This window comes from Lepidochelys kempii, chromosome 14, assembly GCF_965140265.1.
Source record: "Lepidochelys kempii isolate rLepKem1 chromosome 14, rLepKem1.hap2, whole genome shotgun sequence".
Lineage (NCBI taxonomy): Eukaryota > Metazoa > Chordata > Testudines > Cheloniidae > Lepidochelys > Lepidochelys kempii.
This window is the reverse complement of record NC_133269.1, coordinates 41738872-41763202: the sequence shown is the minus strand read 5'-3', so window position 1 is coordinate 41763202 and position 24331 is coordinate 41738872. Positions and strand designations below refer to the sequence as shown.

Here is a 24331-nt window from a genome sequence, read left to right as displayed (position 1 = left end):
GCAGGAGCTCACCAGTACTAGATGTCAGGATAGCACGTATTGCAGCCCATTGGAAAACATAATCCCAACGATACATAGAAAATGATAGGGTCTAAATTAGCTGTTTCCACTCAAGAGCGGGATCTTGGAGTCCTTGTGGAGAGTTCTCTGAAAACGTTCACTCAAGGTGCACAGGCAGTCAAAAAGCAAACAGAACGTTGGGAATCACTAAGACAGGGATAGATAAGAAGACAGAAAATATCATATTGCTTCTCTATAAGTCCATAGTACGCCCACATCTTGAATACTGCATGCAAATGTGGTTGCCACATCTCAAAAAAGATAGACTGGAATTGGAAGAGGTTCAGAAAAAGGCAAAAATATGATTAGGGGTATGGAAGAGCTTCCGTATGAGGAGAGATGAAAAAGACGGGGACTTTTCAGCTTAGAAAAGAGACGAAAGGGGGATATGAGAGAGGTTGATAAAATCATGGCCACTCTCGAAAGACAGGACACTGGGCTACATGGACCTTTGGTTTGACCCAGCGTGGCCACTCTTATGTACTAGGGAATCTAGTGAGCCCAGTGTAACGGGAGGGAGTAGGAAAATCCCTGGGTGTGGAGAACACTGGGAAATTAGAAGCTATAATTCAGGAGCAACAGATGGTAATTAGTCTAGAAAAGCAGAATGTGAAAAATAAGAATCGGGGTCATGTGACAATGAGGTAATCAAAAATCCAAAGAGCCTGCAGAGAAGAGGGGTTGTGGCTATTACACGTGCGGATGGAGAAGCAAGACTCTTCATGTGTCAGGAAGTTTCACTACCAACATAAGCCATTTTCACATGCTGTAGTGCAATCCAGACCAGTGAGGACTTGTGTCATCTGTAATCCTGGGTGAGATTCAATGTTCTGCTGTTGGAGCTCCCCTGTCTGGATACCCCCAGCCAGCATTCAAGGACGCACTGAGTGTCTGTGCAATAAGTAGCCCTGGACCAGCAGTTCTGACTCCAGCAGCCTGCTTGTTACACCCCAAGCACATTCTGGTTCGGGTGGAGGTGGCTCAGGGTTTCCGAGAAGGCCGGGGGTAGGAAGCTTCTGTTGGTTATGCGGGACCTAGGCCCCAGTTTTACTTGAGCAAAAAGAGATATCTGACACTGTGCGATACTGCTCCTGTGCTCTGTTCCCAAAGTGTTCTTCAGCAGGGGAAGGTCTCTGGTCGTGTGTGTGTGTGTGTTACTGGCATATTGGGGTGATGCTGAAACAGGACAGAGCAGAGATGCCATTAGGGGGTGGCGTGAACCGTACCTCTTCATTTCCCCTTCCAAGAACTGAGGGGACGGGAATCCTTACCCAGCGAGGTCACATTCTTATAGTTCTCCTGCATGACATCTCTGTAGAGAGCTCTCTGAGCAGGGTGCAGCAGAGCCCACTCTTCCCTGGTGAAATACACAGCCACCTCCGCGAAGGTCACCGGCCCCTGAGAGAGCAAAAGTCCAACACTCAGTAGCTGCTGCCCCTCTCTTTGTGTGGGAGAGGAGCCAATCAAATGGAAGCTCTGGGTGGATCACGGTCAGAGTCCCACCCGCACCTCGCTCAGAGCATCCAGGAACCACCAGGGTGAGAGGACGAAGAGAGAGCCTCTCTTCTCTCCCACCAGATCCATCACACACCTACTAGCCACAGACTGATACAGGAGATGGAGCCCCTAGCAGGGTCCAGGGACAGCTCCCTGGTAGGAAGTCCAACATGCTCCTCAATGCGAGGAGCTGGATATGAAGGGAGGGGAATCTCCCCTAAGCCTGACTGGTGGGTGCCCCCTTCATATCTCACGGCACCCGCTGGTTAGTCGGGTCAGGCTCCCGCACTTTGAGTCTGGTTAGTTTTCCTAGCCGCATGTAGGTGGGTTATTTTCTGATCAACAAATGAGAGCATTTCCACCTCCCAACCTCATGGGTCTGTTCCCAGAATCTAGGCCACTTATTCAATAACTCCCAGCAGGTTTGCCACCCCCCGTCCTCCTCCCTTTCTCCACCTTGTGGATTTCCTGTCCTGCACCAACCTCCAAACCAGACTGCGCAAACCTTCCTGTCTCTGGTGTATTTGCTGTCCCCCTCCCTCCAGAAGGAACACACCCAAAACTCCCCAATAATCCCTACCTGAGCTGGCTCCACTGCAGCCATTTCTCTTCCCGGTCCCATGGGAGGATGGGAGGAGCTGGAGTGAAACATGGACGTCGTTCTGCAGCCTGGGAGGGTGAGAAGCGTAATTGTGGGGGTTTCAGAACAGGCTTTTGTTAATTTCACATCAGAATTCCCCCAGGGCCCTTTCCCTGCAGACAGATATCCTAGATTCTGCCATGCTGGAAAAATGCTTGATCTCTTTATTTCAGTGTAGACCTGGCCCCTCCTGCCAGGCTAAGCCCACAGAGACATTTTTAACCTCCCTTCTCCCTCCCCCCACCCCGTAACAAAGTCTCTCAACACAATGCTAGAAAAGAACAAAACGAAAGGAGTCACTCTGGGGGATTCCCTTGGACATGGACCCCATGGCAGCCACAACGAGCAGGGGGAATATGGAGTCAGAAACTGACTTTTCCTCTGTCTGATCCTTTTCTTGTTCACTGGAAAGTGATACTGCCCAGGGATGCTGCAAAACATGTGTCTGGTTTCAGAGTAACAGCCGTGTTAGTCTGTATTCGCAAAAAGAAAAGGAGTACTTGTGGCACCTTAGAGACTAATCAATTTATTTGAGCATGAGCTTTCGTGAGCTACAGCTCACTTCATCGGATGCATACTGTGGAAACTGCAGCAGACTTTATATACACACAGAGAACATGAAACAATACCTCCTCCCACCCCACTGTCCTGCTGGTAATAGCTTATCTAAAGTGATCATCAAGTTGGGCCATTTCCAGCACAAATCCAGGTTTTCTCACTCTCCACCCCCCCACACACAAACTCACTCTCCTGCTGGTAATAGCCCATCCAAAGTGACAACTCTCTACACAATGTGCATGATAATCAAGTTGGGCCATTTCCTGCACAAATCCAGGTTCTCTCACCCCCTCACCCTCCTCCAAAAAACACACACACAAACTCACTATCCTGCTGGTAATAGCTCATCCAAAGTGACAACTCTCTACACAATGTGCATGATAATCAAGTTGGGCCATTTCCTGCACAAATCCAGGTTCTCTCACCCCCTCACCCCCCTCCAAAAAACACACACACAAACTCACTATCCTGCTGGTAATAGCTCATCCAAAGTGACCACTCTCCCTACAATGTGCATGATAATCAAGGTGGGCCATTTCCTGCACAAATCCAGGTTTTCTCACATGTGTCTGGGTGAACTAGAGCTGGAAATCTCTCTTCCCACTCATTTCTACCACTGCCCCTTTCAGTCTCTCCTTCCCCTGTCCTGTCTGCCTGCCTCTCTGTCTGGGAAAGTCCCATTCCTGGGTTCTTTGCAATCCCACCGCTGGATTTTCTCCTGACAATTGCTAATGGGAGGAGAAATGAGGAGGGGCTGTTTGTGCAGAGTCACTTTCTTGCCAGTCCCCAGCACTTTCCCTGAGGTCTTTCAGTTACCTGAAGTTTGTGGCTCAGAATTTGTATTAACAGAGCCCAGGTCTGCCCCAAGGGGCTAGTACCAGCTGGAGAAAGTCAGCACCTGAGCCTGGCAGAGAAAAAGCTTTAATTAAGGTCACTTCCCAGGACAGAAGCCCCGCTAGGGTAGCAGCAAGCTGGTCTCCCGGATCACCATTTAGGCTGCAGCATCTGACCCAGGAAGCTGAACCCCAATATCCTTAGGAGAGAGGGACAGAGACTTTGAGCAGCCTTCCCTCCTTTAGCTCTCTGAGGAGAGCAGCTAATGAGAGCACCTCCTCACAGGGAGAATTGCTAATCTCATTTGCCCCACTGTTCATCTGGAGTCACTCCTTGTCTTTCCATACAGTGACTCTGGATTAACAATGGTCTCAATGAAACCAGATTTCAGAAAGGATGAGTCCAGAGTGATGTGGAAGAGGTCATTGTGTAGCAGTGCTAACCCCCTTCCCAACTCCCTCACCCCCACATCTAGGAGAAGGACTCAGGGCACAAATTTAATAGCAGCCCCCAGAGCCTCTGCCATGCCCTTTGCCTAGGACTCCCCTCCTCCCGTTTTGCCATTTTGCAAATTAGAGAGAGGAAAGTGGAAAAGCAGAGGGATTTTATATCAGTTGTTGATAGGAGGTAAAATCTGAGTGTATTTCACATCAATATTTGAAAAATGAAGAGAGAAAATGGGGAACATTTGCAAACATTTTATTTCCATGTTGAAGAATCTGAGGAAAAAGTGTAAATCTGAGATTTTCTTAGTATTTTATAATTAGAGAGACAGGGAAAATCTCAGGGCATATTCAATTAGAAATAGACAACTAGAGAACAAGTGGGGCAAATGTTTAGGTTATTTCATAACAATCTTTGAGATATGCAGAGAATACGTGTCACAAACTAAGTAATTGATAACATGAGAGAAAAACACCAAGATCAGAGGGAATTTTATATTGCTATGAAATAACTAGTTGGAAAAGGGGGCCTGTTTGACTGGATTTTATATACTGTGCAATACATAAACAGAAAGTGATGGCCCTTTGAGGAGGCGATATAAGAGGGCATAGGAGGAGGAGGAGCTGGAAGGCTTCCTGGGTGAGGGAAGGGGGCAGCAGTGGGGGATGGGCAGGTGAGGGTCAATGGATAGCTGGGGGCAACTGTGTTGGCAGTTTGGGGCCAGCAAGTGGGATTGGGAAACCGGGGTCTGGGCAGTCTCCACGGGGGACACTTGCTCCTCGCTTCCCCCACCCTGGCGGAGAAGAGGCGTCTCATCCCATCCCCACTCCAGGGGCAGCCATGTTTTGGGAATCGACTCAGGGAACAATGTCTCACCTAGACACGGACAAATCGCTGCAGATAAAATGGGTGGGAAAATCCCCCACACCGGAGATGTTAAATTGACATTTGAGAAAAGGGGAAGAACTGGAGAGAATTTGTATCAGGGTGTGAGCGGCACCAGCGGGGAAAGGATCCAATTCACTCACCTCCCGCCCCCCCTTCTCCCCCGGGGGTTTCCTGAGGCTGCACAGGGACCGTTCAAGGCCCCCCCCGGACCCCCCCCGGTCCCGGCGGCGCGGGGCAGGGCCTGGCTGCGGCTCCCCTGGGGCTGGGCAGCCCCGAGGCGTCTCCCAGGTGCGGCAGGACGCGGCCCCGCGGAGGAACGAGCTCCTGGCCGCAGCCTGGGGCCGGGCCGCCTCCGGGGGGGGCCGCTCGCTGCCCCCGTCCCCTCCCGGGGCTGCCCGGGCCCTGTTGCCGGCAGAGAGCGGCCCCCCAGCCCGGCCCCGCGGGGTCGGGGTCTCCCAGCCTCGCCCCTTAACCCGCTGCCCCGTCCAGACCCCGCCGGGGGGCGCTGGGCTCCCGCTGGGACAGCAGCTCCGAGCCCCCCCGGGCGCGGCCCCCCCCGGGAGCAGGTCCCGGCGCCGCCCGAGGCCGGGTCCCCGCGGACACTGGGGCAGCGTCACCGCCCCGCCCCCGGGGCTCGCTCCGGTACCTGGAGGCGGCAGCTCGGCAGCGGGGCGGGCAGGGCCCGGGGCGGCCCCAGCGGGAGCAGGGCGCGGGCCGGGCGCGGGGGGGTTAATGAAGGTCGCCCCGGCACAGACCCTGCCGCTCAGCCCGCTCCCGCAGCAGCCGGTGAGCTCTGCCTGTGCGCACGCGCGACTCCCGCCCGCCTCCATCTGCGCATGCCCAGAGCTCGAGCGGCACCAAACGCTTCTCCGCCTTGGGAGAAGCACCAACGGCCCCGCACGAGCCCGGCTCGTCCTCCCCGGTCCGACGTCACTTCCGCTCGCGGAAGAGACAGGAACTACATCTCCCAGCCTGCCCTGGGGGCGATTCCGCCTTCTCCAGCTTCGGTCCGGGCAGGTGCCGGGATCAGCCTGATTCCCTCCGGCCCCTCCCCTCCCGGGAGCGGCGGCGGCTTCTCAGGCGAACTCTCGTGTCTCTGGCCCGGCTGCTGCCCCAGGACCACCCCCCCCAGCCCGGGTCCGACTGGCCCCTGGCGTCCCCCGGGATTAACTTGCCTGGGGGCCCGGGGCTATTAGATTTTGTAGGGGCCCCCAGGCAAGTCTTCTTCCCAATTTAAAACAAAATGATCACAATTGTGGCCTCAAGGCTATTCAAGGGCAAGTTGAGCAGAGCGTTAGTTAACATAAAGCAGTTCGGGGGTTATATTTCAGTCTTAATTCAAAATAGCCTACTTCTTGCCTTAGAACAGCTGTTACATTAGGCTCCTTCTGGGGGGGAGTTTGGGGTGCAGGAGCAGGGGAGGGATGCGGGATCTGGGAGGGAGTTTGGGGTGCAGGAGCAGGGGAGGGATGCGGGATCTGGGAGGGAGTTTGGGGTGCAGGAGCAGGGGAGGGATGCGGGATCTGGGAGGGAGTTTGGGGTGCAGGAGCAGGGGAGGGATGCGGGATCTGGGAGGGAGTTTGGGGTGGAGGAGCAGGGGAGGGATGCGGGATCTGGGAGGGAGTTTGGGGTGCAGGAGCAGGGGAGGGATGCGGGATCTGGGAGGGAGTTTGGGGTGCAGGAGCAGGGGAGGGATGCGGGATCTGGGAGGGAGTTTGGGGTGCAGGAGCAGGGGAGGGATGCGGGATCCGGGAGGGAGTTTGGGGTGCAGGAGCAGGGGAGGGATGCGGGATCCGGGAGGGAGTTTGGGGTGCAGGAGGGGATTCTGACCAGGGCTAGGGGTGCAGGAGCAGGGGAGGGATGCGGGATCTGGGAGGGAGTTTGGGGTGCAGGAGCAGGGGAGGGATGCGGGATCTGGGAGGGAGTTTGGGGTGCAGGAGGGGATTCTGACCTGGGGTAGGGGTGGAGGAGCAGGGGAGGGATGCGGGATCTGAGAGGGAGTTTGGGGTGTAGGAGCAGGGGAGGGATGCGGGATCTGGGAGGGAGTTTGGGGTGCAGGAGGGGATTCTGACCTGGGGTAGGGGTGGAAGAGCAGGGGAGGGATGCGGGATCTGGGAGGGAGTTTGGGGTGTAGGAGCAGGGGAGGGATGCGGGATCTGGGAGGGAGTTTGGGGTGTAGGAGCAGGGGAGGGATGGGGGATCTGGGAGGGAGTTTGGGGTGCAGGAGGGGATTCTGACCTGGGGTAGGGGTGGAGGAGCAGGGGAGGGATGCGGGATCTGGGAGGGAGTTTGGGGTGCAGGAGCAGGGGAGGGATGCGGGATCTGGGAGGGAGTTTGGGGTGCAGGAGGGGATTCTGACCAGGGCTAGGGGTGCAGGAGCAGGGGAGGGATGCGGGATCTGGGAGGGAGTTTGGGGTGCAGGAGCAGGGGAGGGATGCGGGATCTGGGAGGGAGTTTGGGGTGCAGGAGGGGATTCTGACCTGGGGTAGGGGTGGAGGAGCAGGGGAGGGATGCGGGATCTGAGAGGGAGTTTGGGGTGCAGGAGCAGGGGAGGGATGCGGGATCTGGGAGGGAGTTTGGGGTGCAGGAGCAGGGGAGGGATGCGGGATCTGGGAGGGAGTTTGGGGTGCAGGGGGGGATTCCCACCTGGGCTAGGGGTGTAGGAGCAGGGGAGGGATGCGGGATCTGGGAGGGAGTTTGGGGTGCAGGAGGGGATTCTGACCTGGGGTAGGGGTGGAGGAGCAGGGGAGGGATGCGGGATCTGGGAGGGAGTTTGGGGTGTAGGAGCAGGGGAGGGATGCGGGATCTGGGAGGGAGTTTGGGGTGCAGGAGGGGATTCTCACTGGGGCTAGGGGTGTAGGAGCAGGGGAGGGATGCGGGATCTGGGAGGGAGTTTGGGGTGCAGGAGAGGATTCTGAGCTGGGGGAGGGGGGTTAGGGTGGAGGAAGGGGTGCGAGGTGCAGGCTCTGGCCAGGAGGTGCTTACCGCAGGCGGCTTCCAGCCGGCGGCACAGCAGGGTTGAGGCAGGCTGCCTGCATGCCGTGGCCCCATGCTGCTCCCAGAAGCGTCCGGCTGCTGGCACGTCTCTGCGCACCCCTGGGAGGAGGGGGACAGCGTGTCTCTGTCCACTGCCCTTGCCCGCAAGCACCACCCCACACAGCTCCCATTGGCCAATGAGCTGCGGGGACGGTGCTGGGGGTGGGGGCAGCACGCAGAGCCGCCTCCCTCCCTCCCCCAGCCTCCCACAGCCAGGGTTCCGCAGAGACATGCCAGCAGCCAGCCTCAACCCTGCTGTGCTGCTGGCCGGGAGACAAAACAGAGATGGTCACACTAGCTGAGCCAGGAAGAGAACCCAGGTCTCCAGTACTCTAGCCACTAGGCCACACTGCCTCTTTGCAATAGGTGTGATGTTCTTGAAACACTCTAAACTCTTGGAAGCAGGGGCAAAAAACAGAGATCTTCAAGGAGGTGCTTAAGTGCTTACCTCCTACTGGGAGCTAGGCACCTAACTAGCTTTGAGGGTCTGGGCCCGAGTCATTGCTGGATCCTGCAAAGAGGGCTATGTAGGTTATTAAAGTGAAGCACACATGTCAGTCTTTGCAGGTTTGGGATCCTATGTTCCAGCCGAGCACTTCATAGAAAATAAAACAAAGGTTCCTTTAAAAATCTCAGCGCTGAGCATTAGAATCAGGGGTGGTTACTTCCTGGCTCCACCACAGCCCTGCGCAGATACAAATTTTGTAGCCCCATCTGAGCTGCAAAAATGGTCCATAGATATAAAGCGGATGGGTATCTGCAAATTGGCAGGGCGCTACAGATTGCTTGGTCCACTGTCTATCGGGATGGCGTCCTTCTGGCAAATCCATCTGTATTCCCCGCTGCAGGTTTCCGACTGGATCTGAGTCCCTTTGATCACCCCACAGCTGTTCTCTTCGGCAGATCCTTTCACGGGGAACCTGTCGGACCAACGGAAGAGTAATTGGTCGCCCTCATGGCATCTTGTTAATGCAGGTCACCGACAGCAGGGCTGTTCTGTGTGTCTAGACCCAGACTGGTGTTGGGGAAACCTTGTTGCTACTTGTAACTGGAGCACAAAGGATCTGGAAATCACAAAGACAAACCTCCTGGAGCACTGGGACGTCCTCACGGGGTGGATCTCCCCATTCCAGCATCTCTTCTGACTGAGAATGGGGGCTGGGTGGGAGAGGTCACTCAAAGCTCTTCCTTGGGATGCTGCGTCTCAACCTTCCTAAGAGTTAGGGCCAAAGTGTAGATTCTTCAAATGGTTTCCAAGTGATTTAGGAGCCTACATCTCATTCATGGTCAATGACACTAAGTGCCCAAGTCACTTGAATGCTTTGGAAAATTGTGCCCTAGAGTTTCAAAAACGGGTTGTGTGATTTTGGGGCCCCAACATCAGACCCCTATTTATCAGAGGGAGGGTGCTCAGCACCTACCGGCAACTGGGCCCTTTTAAGCTGCCTCAGCTGGGCACCCAAAATCACTCGTCACTTCTGAAAGTCTTGGCCTCAGATAATAAGGGACACCCGCCCCCTCCCTTACATAACTCAGCAACCATCCAGAAAAGCAACTCACAGCGTCTGATTTAACAAGGATCCATCCACCCAGGTCCAATTCCTCTCAGGTGCGTTTGCACTGAGGCCAGTCCACACGAGGTACTTCTCTTGAATGCTGTCCCCTAGGAACTTCTGTAAGTAGGAGACAGGCACTTGGGGGATGAGAACCCGCTGTGACTCCAAGCTGCTTTGCAAGCGGATTTGTAACAGATTCACATTCTCCGTGGATGAAGCACGGAGCAGGACACGTAATGCCAGCGGGTTACGCTAGCACCTGATGTTAGATTGCTATCCGAGCACCAGGTTAAATTCTCAGATAGTATTTTCCAGAGGGGGGTCCCCCCCATGTACTGTCTGAACATTTCAACTATTCAAAGCTTAAAATGGGCACACTGGCACCTCTCCTGCAGTGCCCTCTAGTTCTCCAGTGTCTCAGCTTTCACTTAAAAAAGTGGAGTACATCTCTAGTTGTAATGACTTCAGACCAAGGCTTGAAAACGTAAAGCTGCCGGAACCCAGAGAGCAATATCTGCCTGAGTTTGCAGAGAGTCTGAAACGGCTCTGAGAGGATGTGACCTTCCCCATTCATCTCAGTGGGTACTGACAGATACCAAGGACAATACTTTCCATGACAGCAGTTGGTCACTATTTCGTTGCTCAAAGCAGCGAAGAAGGGAGACGGGACAAGCATAGTATGAAGATCTACACAGTCCACTCTGAGTCAGCTCATGTCAGTGGCCCCTAGGGGTGGGAAACGATCACTTGGAGGGTTTCCTCCCTTTCCAGTCAAGAAAGGGCCAATCCATGCAGCCCCTGGGCACATCCAACCCGCTGCAGGGGAGCTGAGTCCAGAGCCCTCGCAAGCCACACCTGGCACAATCTGTCACAAGTGGCGTCTCATTTGGGTGCAGCCTGAATGTGCCATTCCCAGCTCATCTGCTCTTCTTTCCAGGGCTCAGTCACACCTAAGCTGACAAACTCAAAGCTTGGGGTTTTTCAGTGCGTCTCCTTTGGGCATTTGACAGCACGGACACCAACTTTCTTCTGCGCCAGTGGGTGTTCGCGCCCCAGCCCTGCCCCTACTCCAACCCTGCCCTAACTCTGCCCCTCCCGGCCCCGCCTCCTCCCCCGAGCGTGCTGCATTCCCCTTCCTCCCCCCTCCCTTCCAGACTTGCCACGCGAAACAGGTGTTTCACGGCGCAAGTGCTGGGAGGGAGGGGGAGAAGCAGGACATGGCGGCTCACTCAGGGGCAGAGGCTGAGGTGAGCTGGGAGCTGCCAGTGGGCGCAGAGCACCCACCAATTTTTCCCCGAGGGTGCTCCAGCAGAGTTGGGGCCTATGTTTGACAGCACTTGGTGTATAGTCAGGTTCACTGTATCAACCTGTAGATCTCAGTTATTCCGTTTCCTGTGGCTGTTTAGAGCTTTTTCTCCCCAGCAACAGGAGAGAGAAACTTTAAATAAATATATAGGAAAATGTGATTGGAAACCCACAGAAACTGGCACAGGAATTTCGGGGGGACTAGTCCTATGATAAAACTAAGTGTATGCACAAGTGTTTGCAGAGTCATCGATTTGGCTTCTCCGCAACAAATTAGGGACATGATCCAACAGAACAGCTGCAAGACAGACAAGTGAGCGAGGACATTCCCAAATAGGGCAAAGCTGGTTACAGTATGGTCTTTGTTTAAAAGAAAAGTGGAACTGTGAAAAGTGGCCTTGGGGTAATTTTATCATTTTTAAAATCAGCTTAAAATGGATATTCCTTGACACCCCCATCTTTCCAGGTGAAGATTAACACCCCCACCCCTCTGCCTGTTTCTCACTTTACCATCTCATCCTGCTCCTGGATCACCACCATGTGAGCGCTCCTCGCTGAGCAGTCCTCAAGGCTCCTGGCCCAGATTTTACTCTGGGTAGAAAACCAGTAGCATTTGGCACCATGTGGCAGCCAGTCCGGGGGACAGATTTTGCAGCCAGTGCCCTCTAGAGGAAACAAACAGGAGACACCATTAATGGCTGAATTAGGTGCTTCCATTAAGAGGCTGCCTGGTGCAGCAGCTTGGACGACAGACTGGCTCTCAGGAAACCTTTGTTCTGTTCCTGGGTGACCTTAGGAAAGTCATGTCCCGTCCCTGGGCCTCAGTTCCCCCTTTCACTGGGTGCCTGATCTGTGTAGATTGCCAGCTCTTTGGGGCAGGGACTGTCTCTCCCTAAGTGTCTGGGCAGCAGCTGGCACAAGAGGGCCCTGATCTCAACTGGGACAGGGACTGTCTCTCCCTGTGTGTCTGGGCAGTGCCTGGCACAACGGGGCCTTGATCTCAGCTGGGGAAGGGCCTGTCTCTTACTGTGTGTCTGGGCAGCGCCCGGCCCAACGGGGCCCTGATCTCAGCTGGGGCAGGGCCTGTCTCTCGCTGTGCGTCTGGGCAGCGCCCGGCATGACAGGGCCCCGATCTCAGCCGGGAACTTGGGGTGTTAGCAGAACTCCACTGAAGGCAGTGAGATGACGCCAGGGATGACCAGTACCTTTTCATTGCCTGCAATGAAGCTATTAGCATTTGCACACCCTGTTCCACGTGATCAGGATAATACACCATTGGCACCTGCCCTTTCACTAATGCTATAACACTGCACTCAGCTACAGGGCAGCCATTAGGTGTCACTCAATCACTGCTCTGGGAGCATCTCTCCGGGGCCTTTAAACGGAGCTGTCAATCCCAGAGCCCAGAGAGAAGGTGCTGGGGTTACCCTGGGGGCGGCTGTTGATGGGAGCACACAGAGCCTGGCTCAGGCGTGACATGAGGTGGTTCAGACGGGCGCTGCATTCTGCCCCGTTTCTCTCTCTCCGCTGGGCACTACGGCTCACGGTGGCATTCGGCGCTGCTCCGGTCAGTCCTTCATGAGATGACCCTTGAAAAAAGCCATGAGACCTGGGGTTAGGGTTCTTGCCTGGCAACAACAGAGTGGAAAATGAGCATCAAAGAATGTGGATCATGGGAAAAATCAAGGGGAGAAGAGAGAGAAAAGTAATTCATTGGGAGGGGCCAGGACAGGGACTGGTGGAATCTATCCCTGGCTCTGGGGTTGGGTGGTTAGAGCAGGGAAAGTTGGGTGTCAGGACTCTTGTGCTCTGGTGTTGTAGCTGACTCATGCTTTGGCCATGGGCATATCACCTCCCCTCTATGGGCCTTAGCTTAGCCCTTCTGTAGCACAGGAATTACGACAGTACCCCGTACAGCCAGCATGCAAACGAGGGTAATAACCACTGGAACAATTTGCCCAGGGGCGTGGTGGATTCTCCATCACGGACAATTTTAAAAATCAAGACTGGATTTTTTTTCTAAGAGACCTGCACTAGGAATTATGATGGGGACAGGTCTCTGGCCTGTGTTATCCAGGAGCTCAGACTAGATTGTGATAATGGTCCCTTTTGGCCTTGGAATCTATGAAAAGCCTCTGGGATGAGCTGCTGAGACATGGGGAAGTTTGCAGGGCGTCCTCAAAACAAACAGGATCTAGACGCTCACCCAGAATGCTCAGCGCGATCACAGCCAGCGTCGCCACAACGCTCCAGACCCCCAAAATGCCGATGGTGATTTTATACCCATGCAGGTTCGCAGGAGAATCTGTGAATTCAGATTTGTAAGTCAGTTTCAGTGTCTCCTGGGCTGTGTGACAAGCATCGGCCATAACCCTTCGTAGACCCATCATGACGGGTGAAAGAAACAGAGGCCATGAAGTGATCTGCATCTGCTCCGTGTCTCAAAGGCTCCTCAGCAGAGGTGGGTCACAGCTGTCAGAGCCAAGGGCCAAGATCTTAACATAAGAACGGCCCTACTGGGTCAGACCAAAGGTCCATCTAGCCCAGTATCCTGTCTTCCGACAGTGGCCAATTCCAGGTGCCCCAGAGGGAAATGAACAGAACAGGGAACCAAGTGATCCATCCCATCACCCATTCCCAGCTTCTGGCAAACAGAGGCTAGGGACACCATCCCTGCCCATCCTGGCTAATTGCCATTGATGGACCTATTCTCCATGAACTTACCTAGTTCTTTTTTGAACCCTGTTATAGTTTTGGCCTTCACATGTTAATACCCTAAATTAATTAGGGATTTTAGGTCCCAGTTGGTGATACCTTACAGGGGGCTGGTTGCTGGGGTGCAAGCTCTCAGCACTACCTGGTAATTAGGGCCTTTAAAAATACTCTCAAGTAAAGCCTCCAAAAAACGAAGGGGACACATTCACCTGTCACTACAGCAGATCCAAAATCAGGATTTCCATCCCACAGGAAATTCTGACATGCTGACTTTTGGTTCTGTCTTGAAACAGGACAAAATAAATCAAAATATCAATTGTTTTGAACAGAACAGAAAGTTTAAACAAATTATTATAACTGAGCGTTTCATTTCTGGTTATTTCGACATCAACCCATGTGCAGTGGTGCTTCATGCCTCTGTTCTCCAGTACGAGTTGGGCTCCCCAGCTGGATTACATCTCCCACAATGCACCAGACTGGCTCAGCAGGGACCAAGGTGCATGATGGGAGGGGTAATCCGGCTGGAGAGCCCAGCTCACAGGAGCAAATGAGGGTGTGAGGCATCCAAACTACATCTCCCATGAGGCACTGCAGCAGCATGGGTGAACGGAGATTAATATTTTGTTTAGCTATTCCCCAAGTGGGAAATGATTTACACTGCTGTAGCACCTCGGAGTCTCAGTCATGCTCCAGGGCCCCACGGTGCTAGGAGCTGTATATTATTTATTAGGTATATCACTGTAATGCCCAGGAGCCTCAAGCCTGCCCCAGGTCTCCATTGTGCCTGGAGCTCTACAGACAGAACAAAAAGAGGGTCCCTGCCCAAGGAGCTCACAACCCAAGTATTAGGCACAGCACTCAGTAGATGTGACTGACACACACGGTGACACAGATCTGCTGAGTGAGACATGGTTGCTTCCACAGTGAGTTGGGCCTTCATTTCTCTTCGTAGCAGAACCGAAGAGCAGATGGGCCAGAAGGTCCCACACTTCTAATTTGCACTGCAGCTTAGTCTGCATGGCCATAGCCTCTAGATGTCCCAGCGCCCCCAGGCTAGGCGCTGTACATATTTTTTTCACACAACGCAGTCAACCTGCGGAACTCCTTGCCAGAGGATGTTGTGAAGGCCAATACTGTAACAGGGTTCAAAAAAGAACTAGATAAGTTCATGGAGGATAGGTCCATCAATGGCTATTAGCCAGGATGGGCAGGGATGCTAGGAATGGGCAACGGGATGGATCACTTGGATTACCTGTTCTGTTCATTCCCTCTGGGACACCTGGCACTGGCCACTGTCAGAAGAGAGGATACTGGGCTAGATGAACTTTTGGTCTTACCCAGTGTGGCCGCTCTTATGTTCTAGAAACAGACAGCTCCTGCCCTGAAGCGATTACAGTCTCAGATGAGACACAGCACGTGGATACAAACAGGGGAGCAGAAGGAACCAGTTAGATTCTGCTGATCAACATGATAAGGTGCAGTTACAACATCTTGCTTTTTACTTCTCTTTCTGTCTCCTTGGGAGCTCTCCTACTGCAGGAATAATTTTGCTCGGCATTTTGGCTAAGATTTCTCAAAGTAACTGGCGATTTCCCCTCCCCTCCCTGCCCAATCTGAGACTTAAAGGAGTCCTCTAGATTTGCGGAAATCACTGAGCACCTGCCCTCTAGAACCCTTGTGGTGTCCCAAGTTGGTTCCCCAAAGCAGCTACCTCTTTGCCCGCCATGCAAACTCTAACCGCCAGCCCAGTTCACAGAACTCACGCTGCAGGGAATGGGGTGTTTCAGTCTGGCTTTCTCCGACGCACAGCTGGAAGGGGAGTTAGTTACAGCTTTTGATCATCAGGCTGTGGGGGGGCGAGGGAAGGGAGAGTTGGAGACACAAATGGGAGGTAGGCAGGCATCCAACTCTCCAGGGGTTTCCATGGGCATTAGGAGCCTGACTGCTCTGGTTGACTTTGAAAGTCTCGCCAAAGCTGGTAGAGAGAGAACAAAGCAACACAGGAAATGGAGGTGAGAAACGTTTACGAGAGGATATCTAACAGGACACTAAGCATCCAAGGTAGGTCACTACAGAGTCATTGGCAGGACAGAGACACAGGATGTGGCGTTGCAGGGGTTATCCATATTACAGTAACGGCTGGAGATTCCAGCTGAGACCTCACTGTTCACAGAAAAAGGGCAGATGATAATCTCCCTGTTACTGACAGAAGGAACCAAGGCCCGAAGAGATGCACTGACTTGGTCACGGTCACACAGAGTCTGGTGCAGAACTGGGAACTGGACCCAGATCTCCTGGGTCCCAGCCCAGTGCATTAACCATGAGCATATCCTGCCCTTCGTCACTTAGCCCTGCTGCTAGGTCATGACAGTAGAATGTCAGACTTGGCCCAAATTGCATTCAAAACACCGCCAACGTCCTTTTGCTATGACCCACCAGCAAGAACCTCACTCCACTTAGTCACCGTATGATCCAGGGCCTGGACAGGGTGAAACCAGAAATAGCCCCAGGCCTTTATCCAGAGTTGCCCTTCTATAAAGGCTGACTCTGCCTGGGGACATTCGGATACACCATCGATACAGCCAGTGCCTGCCCCAGCCCTGCTTGCATTGCAGCAGCGTGTTCAGGGTCCAAACCATGGACAGCAATAACACCCCCACCCCAGCTGCTGGGTTATTCACATTATTAAATACTGTTATTTCGGCAGGACCTACAGGTGAACCAGATGGGCCCCGCTGCGCTGGGTGCTGCACAAAGGCGTTGGCGATCCCTGCCCCGCACATAGGGTGACCAGATGTCCTGATTTTATAGGGACAGTCCCGATTTTTGGGTCTTTTTCTTATATAGGCTCCTATTACCCCCCCACCCCCGTCCCAATTTTTCACACTTGCTGTCTGGTCAGCCTACCCACACAGCTCATCGGCTCACCTAGAGTTCTAATTGCATACAAACTACGCAGGAAATACAGCCAAGCTCTCTGGGTCCTGACTCTGATGGGGGTGCAGGGGCTGTGACTCGCAGAGACCAGCAGAGCGGGAACGGTGCAGAAGTAAGGTGCTGCCCAATAACCGCCATGCGTGCACATGGCGGTCCGGAGTTAGCACGGACCTGCTCCAGCACTGTGGCTCTGGGTGCACTGCTCTGATACGCTCATCCCACACACCCTGCACACCCCTTTGCTGTTCTCCATCACCCCATATGAACATCCCAGTAGCTAAAACACACTTTTTAACTACCTCCCACACTATCGAAGCATCTCACCGTCTTTAGTGTATTTGTCCTCCCGACCCTCCCACTCCCATGAGGCAGGGCAGTGCTTTTATTCCCAGGCCACAGATGAGGAAACTGAGGCCCGGAGCAATGAAGGGATTTGTCGCCAGGGTCACACAAGAAGTTCTTGGCAGAGCTAAGATTCAAACCCAGGTCTCCCACATCCCAGGCCACAGCCTGAAACGCAACATGAAGCTGCCCCCTGCCTGCTTCCCATCCATCCTCTCTCAGACCCCTTTGAAAGCACAAGCCGGAATTACTGAGACAGCCTTGCGGAGACTTTGGAGCAATACCTTGGATCCCGTCCGCCGACAGGCGGCTGGCGGTTCCCGTCTTGGGCCGGAGATTCAATACCGTGTAACCCTCTTCATCCTGCATCTTCCAGAGTCGCTGCTTTAGTCTCCCAGAAAATGGGAAGGAAAGGGAAAATCAGAGAGAGACCCCAAGGGACTGGGGTGAAACTCGGACTGTTCAGTTTGTGAGGCTCCAGCGTGGAGAGGAAATGGCTGCCTCCCCTGGCCAGCATGCTTCGAAACCACACAGGAAACGTAACAGCTTGCGCAGCAAGCTAGCGAGGGCACCAGCAAGAGGGACAAAACATGGGCCTTGTGTCCTATGCAAAAAGCAGCCTCAAAGCTCTTCCACTTGCCTAAAGGCACCGGGTATTCCCAGCTCGTTCCCATAGCCAGCCCCTCGCCGCAGTGGGACAGGGCTGGTGTGAGGACGAAGCACCAGACCCTAAACCCAGAAGCCAGTCCCCTGGATGCTTGGCAGGTGGGAGGACTTGGGCGCTCTCTGGAGAGCCTGGCTCGTGACCTCCCCATTCAAGGCTGACGGCCTAGCGAAAGCTTGTGCAGCCCCAAATGAGCAGGAGGGGGATCTACACTTCAGCTCTGCTCTCCTGCCGTCAGGGAGCCAAGCCCCAATTCACCCCAACGTGAAGTGGGTGCGACAGCCACTGGAGGAGAAGTTCTCTTCATCTCCAGCTCCGGGGGGAGTCCCAAAGGTCGTCCCCCTGCAGGCTAGACAGCTGCACCCCTAAGGGGGGGTTTGCTTGCTATTGGTCTCAGCAACTCCCTCGATTCTCACTCGTGGCTCCAAGTAACTGCTTGTGTTCACTGCAGCCCCATGCCTTGCCTGGCGGGCTAAACCCAGCGAGAGGAGCGACTGCCAGCAACTGCCAGACAAGGGCACAGCCGTCCCTCCGAGTGCCCATCAAGGAGCTGGGGATGAGCCCATGGTGACTATTAGGTCACAGGTGCCAAATGAAGCTGGAAAAGACAACACTGGGCCCCCTCAGCATGGTCGCGCTGATGGAGAGGAATCAAAGATTGAGCCTTTTACCCCACCCCACCAGGACAGGAAGCTGAGAGCCTGGAGCTAATCAGTCACTGTAATCTCTGCAGCACCAAAGGGGGCCCCATTTCCTCACGTCCTGCCTTGAACCAGGCTGAAACGTGGTGGCCCAGGCAGCCTGGCTCCCACCTCAAACACTGACCCCTAAGCGAATGGAAAGTGCCGTGGGCGAGAAAGGGCTGATCTGAGAGGCTCGCAGAAGCCATGTGAAACACCAGTGCTCAGGCACCGTGGGGCTTGCTGGCCAGAGACCACTTCCTGTGGGTCAGTGTCATACTCCTGCCTTTGCAGAGGTGTGCAAAGCAGGGCTCTGATTGGCTAGACCTCTCCTTCTTACTGTCTTTGAATCTGCGGGACTTAACACTGAAAGCACCAGATATTAGACCATGTGGCTGTGATGACTCCAAGTCATGGTGCCTTCACCAGAGAAATCCTCCCATTGGAGCAGAGCCCATAGCCTTGGCCAAAACTCCGCAGGAATATTTTTGTAAATGAAAAAAAATTTCTTTATTTTTTTTTTGACAAAAAACGAAAGTTTTCCAGTTTTGGACACTGAATGGTTTGCAGTCTCCCTCCCACCCCAACTTTCTTGCCCTTCCCTTGCTTTTGCCACTGAAAAAGGGCAGGGTGGAGAACAAAGGAGAAAATCCAAACACATTTTGGTTTGGTACTTGTAAGCTTCCATAACATATTTACCATATTTCCATCAGCCGTGGGGAGAGCGCCGCCCGGCTGAGTTTGGCTCAGGTCCGTAGGCCACTCAGGGGCGGCTAGAGAACCTCAGTACTGGTTGATTCCATGGAACATAGATCCTTGCTTTGGTGACTACTAAAGCTGGGGTTGGGGTGGGATTTTGAGAAGCACAAATCCCTGTTGAAAGGCAGGAAGACTAGGGCACCTAATTCACCTCCAGTTGGCCCAGTCATAGGTGGAAGAGCAGGGGGCCACTGCTGGGTTTAGATGAGAAGGAAAGAGGGCGAACTCCAGGTTACTGAGCTGAGTGTGTGAAAAAGGAAGCAACTGCCCCCCAATCAGGCCAGAACAGCTGGAACAACCTGTACAGGGGGGGGACAAGAGCCACTGAACCAAACCGTAAGCCCTGCATATGATGGAAACCACGTCAAGCCAGGCGGTGTGGCAGCTAATTAAAAAAAGAACTAGATAAGTTCATGGAGGATAGGTCCCTCAATGGCTATTAGCCAGGATGGGCAGGGATGGTGTCCCTAGCCTCTGTTTGCCAGAAGCTGGGAATAGGCAATGGGATGGATCACTTGATGATTCCCTGTTCTGTTCATTCCTTCTGGGGCACCTGGCACTGGCCACTGTCGGAAGACAGGACACTGGGCTAGACGGATCTTTGGTCTGATGCAGTATGGCTGTTCTTATGCCCCCCCAACATCCTAGCAACACTAGGAAACCAGCATAGTGGTTTTTCGACTGGTCGGCTTAACCCACTCTACTCCTAAAATTAAGAAGCTGGTAACCTAATCCCAAACTCTATCTTCACTGACCTCAACAAGACTACAGGCTGGCATGCGTGCAGATGTGTGCGTGGTCTTGAATAAATACTGTTCTCCATTGTGATCTGAGCAGCTCACCAAAAGTTTAGAGTCTAGTAGGTTGTCTCAGTTAGGAGACATTGGTGAGAAGCCATTATTTATTTAATGAAGGTTTGTTTATTTACAAAACCAGTACAAAGGACCCGTTTCCCTGGACACCGGAGAAAACAGGTAGCAGGAAACAGCTTATTTTGCTCACAGCACCAGGAACACATTTTTCAGCCTGCACCTCTGACCCCAAAACCTCACTCCAGGCTCAGACGCCTTGCTTTCAGCTGTTCCTTCCAGCTGTCTGTGTAGCTCTGTAGTTCCCCGTGTTCTGCACCCACCCCTCCAGAAACTGGCAAAACCCTGCCACCCATTTAGTACAGAAGTCTCAGACAGGGTCACATACACTGTGTGTCTGGGGAAAGGGCTTGCAATGACCTTATACTGACAGTTATGTTAATCGAAAGGTCCATTCACACCCATTAGTCTCAGTGAGGTTTGTACAGCCATCAGCACAATACTAGTCAGGCATCATTAATCTTAACACTGCAATTAAGTTACCTTGCAATACAAAACCACATCTAACGATAATGCTTCATTTACAGCATGACAGCCTATTATAAATACTGTGCAAAAAAGGGCTGTCAAAAAATATATAGCTTAGTGATAAATAGCATAATTAAGTAAATCACAGTTTACAAAGACTTAAAAATAAACATAAGAGGAGTCCATGGCTCAGCGTTAAGATGCAGTGCACTTCGGGTTGATCTCAGATTATCAGCTGCACGAGACAAGACCTGCTTTCTGCAGCAGCTAGTAAAGCGCAGAGGTAGGAAATCAGAACAGTTGCATGGTTATCCAGAGCCACCTCTCAGCTTCCCATTCTTCCCAAAACCAAACAGCTCAGGTTTCAAGGTCACAAAAGACCATTATGACCATCTAGCCTGACCTTCTGCCTAACAAAGCAGAGAAGCTCACCCAGCGATTCCTGCATTGAGCCCAGTAACTTATGATAAGCTGAATTCCAATTGATCCCCGCCCCTGCCCCTCACAACAGTGGAGAAGCTACTATGAGGCATGGTATCGTCTTGGGTCATTCTTGATCAGAGATTGCTGCCCTCCAAAACATTCCTAGGTCCCCAGATCAGAGAGACTAAGGTCATGTCGAAGCTACAAACTTAAGTCGACCTATTACCCACCGGAGGAGGAACAGGGTACATCCCCTGTCAATCAGAGCACACAGCGCGAGCCAGAGCATTGGATTTGCGGATTTGCTGAGAGCCTGGCTCCCCGCAGGGGTTCCTACCGGGTTCTAAGCAGCCCGGCTAGGAGAGGGTAGACCAGGCAACAGCCTGCTTAGGAGTGGGGAGCCCCCCACCCACCTGGTTGTGACAGCCCTAGCTAAGGGCCAGGTATGAGGTTCACAGCAGGGGGCCTACCAGCCTATCTTGTCAATTTCTTGGCTCCAGCAGGCAGCTGTGAAATTGACAAGAATGACATAACTCGGTGTCTACAGGGACACTGTGCCGCTCTAACTACACAGACAGAAGCCTTACGCCTGCCGTGCCAGTGGAGTTATGATGTCAGTGCAGTAGGGCACTTACACTGGTGGGAGCAAGGCTGTAGTGTGGACACTGACATAATTAGGTCGACATAAGCTGCCTTACGTCGCCCTCTCTCTGTAGCGTGGACCAGGCCTACGACTGGAAGCTCAGGTAAGCAGGAGGCTCATTACAGCTGGAAGGGCTGGTTGTGGAAGCGATTCCGCGGCATTGAGGCGGCTCAATGGGAAGATGAGATCAAAACTGCTCCCTGAAAGGTGGCTCAGAATTTGGTCCTTATTTGCCTGTCTTGGTGCCCAGACATACCAGAGGAAGGGGCCTCAGGTGAGAACCGGCTGGTTCAGGAATCCCCAGTTCATCCAGTCCAGTCTCCTGTCTGAGTGGCCAGTACCAGCTGATCCAGAGGAAAGGGCAGGTCAGCTAATGGACTGTTAAGAGATCACTCATCCATTACGGAAAGTTTACTCCCAAGGATAGGGATCTTATGCTCTGAAGCAGAAGTGTCTGGCCCATCTCAGATGCTTTTTGGTTTAGTCCTCACTAGCATGACTGCAAACGCTCTCATTAGCCAGAGAAACATCCGAGCCCGTCAGCATCAATGATGGCCCATCTCTTCAGGGTTGAGCCTTCAGCCCCCTGCCCAGTGCTGTGCTAAACCTTTACACACATGTGGGGTTTGCTGCAGATCCAGTGTCTCTCCATAGAGCATCGCGAGGAGCTGATGGCTTTTGCTTCCTTCAGATACGCGCACTCCCCTCCCCCTCCGATTTTAAACCTGCCGGGAAGGAGCAAAGGGACCGTCAGCAACGGGGAGCAGGGGCTGCTGGGCAGAGGGTTCCCAGTCACACAGCAGGGTCACAGCACAAACACACACAGACAGACAGTTGCACCGCGTGCCAAGGGAGGTAACCGGGATTACCCCCGTAGCATAAATGGGGAAGTGGAGGCGCAGAGGTGCTGCCTGCGGCGGGTCCCTTCACAGCAGCTCGTGACAAAGCTGGGATCAGAACCCAGGTCTCCCGATTCCCCATCCCTTGCTCTAGCCGCTGGCCCACGCTGGCTCTTAAGGGGAGGCTCCTTCAACTGCAGGGTGAATATTCATCTGTACTTTGGTTGGGGGCAAAATCAGAGCAGCCCTCTCCCTCCCGCCCCGGACCTGGTGGTTGCTGGGGAGCGACACGTTTAACCCCTTCGTGCTCCCCGGCGGGTGGAATCAGGACACCCGTAACTCAGGTTTAGCCACCCCACCACCAACACCTACGTGAGTGTTTGGTGCAGCTCCAGAGTCTCCCTGTTGCAACAGATGGACGTGCAGATGGAAGTGGTCGGACAGAGCCAGCAGCAGTTCCTCCAGTAGGGATCAGCCAGACACAGCCGCTAGCTTTCCTCCCACCCCTGGCAGAGTCAAGTCAGCACCAGCTCCCCCAGCACCAAAGAGCGTAGCTCAGAGCTGGCCGCCACTGTCATGGGGGGGACCAGAGAGAGAAGAAAGCAGCAGGTGACAGGAAAAGCAGAGCCTAGGGCAGAGAGGTCACCCCAGCACATGGGGAGCTGCTGACTATGGTGTTGTTTGGGACGGGGGCAGGGAAGGAGGAGACAGACAGTGAGAGCAGCTAGGTTAGATCTCAGCACAGATGCAGAGCAGCTGGAAATTTGCCCCCCTCAGGCTGGGGAGGAGGGGTCCGCCCCCCTGCAAAAGCAGCTAAGACCCATGGCAGAAGACTGGTGCATAGGGAACCAACCCCTCCCAGCCCCATGAAGCCCCCAGGGGCAGGGGGTTGAGATCTCTGAAGGCAGAGAGGAATCGGCACCGCACAGGACTGGGATCTGAGAGCTCGGATCCCCCATTGCTTCCCACAGAGAGTAGTGCGGAGTGGGGCAGGTCGCAGACATGGGGAGCACGTTGAGGTCATACAAGACTCAGGTCTCCCTGGTCAGCGACGAGTCCCAGCTCGGTCCGAGTCTGGCACGCCAGATGTCCGTGACCCAACACTCGGGGAGAACTCACCAGCTGTTGAATTTGGTGCCGTTCATCCATGTCCAGAGCTGGTCCGTCTCCTTCCGGAGGCCAAGCCAGTGGTCCCTGAGGCCTCTGTAGTGGAGCATGAAGTCCTTCAACCGGAGCAGAAGAAAACCGACATGACACGCCTGACGGAGCTCCCAGCGAGCTGGGTTTGAGTCTACGGGACGACAGACGGGGCAGCCCCGCGCCCCATCCAGCAAACATGTCCTGTGCAGCATCTGCCCCCGGCTGCAGCCAACACATGGCTTGGAAGAGATTATTCTAAAGTGACATGATCTGGGGACCCCTGACCCTTCCCAGAGCCCCAGCTGTCAGAGGGCAGGGGCTCAGTCCTTTGCGATAATCAGCCCTACTTGGGGGGTGTCTCACTTGGGCTCCCACATCCCTAGTCACGTCAGAAACACCTGGATGTAGCCTAAGAGCCACAGGACGCCGGCCGCTCCAGGGACAAACTGAGGCCCAGGGGAAAGCAGCAGGGCTGGGGCTCAGGGAATCAGGAGGGCAGGGAGCTGCGACTCCTCAGGCCAAAGGGATGGATGGAGAAGAGATCTCAGTGGATGGGGAGCCTGACCTCTCATCCCGCCGGCTCCCAATCCCACCCCAGCAGGGTCCGAGCCCTGGCACCATTCCAGCACCAGCCCACGCCTGGCCTCTTGCTGCCCAAGGGACTCACCATGTCCTGCTGGGTGTCGATCCCAGCCAGGGAGGCACCCAGTGCAGAGCAGCGGCTCCGGCTGTAGGTCCAGTTCCCTTTGGTCTCTGAGAAATAGTAGCATTTCCCTTGGAACGTGACCGAGCCATTGGGGCAGGCCACAGGTGCCCTTGATGGTACCCCTGGAAAGGAGAGAGAACAGGGTGAGTCTGTCCCTGTCCCCTTCCCCGCCCTGCACCCCAGGGGAGCAGCCCCTCAGGCACAGACACCCCACCCCCGTCTGAGTAGAGAGCAGGGACCCCATATCAGAGCAAGTGACTCTGGGCCCGAGACAGATCCCGCCCCTCTTCCTGATTAGCGGGGACACGTGCTGACCCTCCGTACGGAC

At 54.1% G+C, this 24331-nt stretch overlaps 3 protein-coding genes across 16 annotated transcripts in view; all 3 read right to left on the bottom strand.

Moving 5' to 3' along the window:
- The window catches only part of LOC140897898 (uncharacterized), a 66144-nt gene extending 60330 nt beyond the window's left edge, over nt 1–5814 (bottom strand). For 2 of the 5 annotated variants that reach the window (XM_073311149.1, XM_073311145.1), the window contains exon 1: nt 2138–2207. Coding sequence is in view for 3 of the 5 variants with exons in the window: in XM_073311134.1 (XP_073167235.1) it covers nt 1332–1458; nt 2138–2226; nt 5568–5751 (400 nt within the window). In the remaining 2 variants the exon portion in view is untranslated. Of the gene's footprint in view, nt 1–12; nt 1281–1331; nt 1459–2137; nt 2227–5567 lie in introns of those variants that run through there. The other 3 variants (XM_073311134.1, XM_073311135.1, XM_073311140.1) reach the window with 3 other exon arrangements.
- A 2819-nt stretch (nt 5815–8633) lies between these two features.
- On the bottom strand, nt 8634–13205 carry LOC140897538 (killer cell lectin-like receptor subfamily F member 1). The gene is made up of 5 exons (XM_073310253.1): nt 13025–13205; nt 12246–12446; nt 11329–11483; nt 9518–9630; nt 8634–8877 (listed from the first exon to the last, which is right to left on the bottom strand). Exons 1-5 carry the CDS (start codon nt 13203–13205, stop codon nt 8733–8735), a joined length of 795 nt encoding a protein of 264 aa, XP_073166354.1. The 3' UTR covers nt 8634–8732.
- Nucleotides 13206–19802: 6597 nt separating this feature from the next.
- LOC140897918 (C-type lectin domain family 2 member A-like) overlaps nt 19803–24331 on the bottom strand; it is a 44217-nt gene continuing 39688 nt past the window's right edge. For 8 of the 10 annotated variants that reach the window (XR_012154868.1, XR_012154867.1, XR_012154865.1 and 5 more), the window contains 4 exons: nt 23965–24125; nt 23277–23380; nt 22530–22826; nt 21954–22043 (listed from right to left, as the gene is read on the bottom strand). Coding sequence is in view for 1 of the 10 variants with exons in the window: in XM_073311204.1 (XP_073167305.1) it covers nt 21920–22043; nt 23277–23380; nt 23965–24125 (389 nt within the window). In the remaining 9 variants the exon portion in view is untranslated. Of the gene's footprint in view, nt 22044–22529; nt 22827–23276; nt 23381–23964; nt 24126–24331 lie in introns of all 10 variants that reach the window. The other 2 variants (XR_012154872.1, XM_073311204.1) reach the window with 2 other exon arrangements.

Coding starts and splice junctions, on each gene's coding strand:
- LOC140897538 (XM_073310253.1), bottom strand. CDS start 13,205: ATGGGTCTACGAAGGGTTATGGCCGATGCTTGTCACACAGCCCAGGAG. Junction 9,631..11,328: donor TCCAGGAGCAGGATGAGATG/GTAAAGTGAGAA, acceptor TCCTACTTACAG/AAGTTCCTAGGGGACAGCAT. Junction 8,878..9,517: donor TCCTTGTTAAATCAGACGCT/GTGAGTTGCTTT, acceptor TTGGTCCGACAG/GTTCCCCGTGAAAGGATCTG.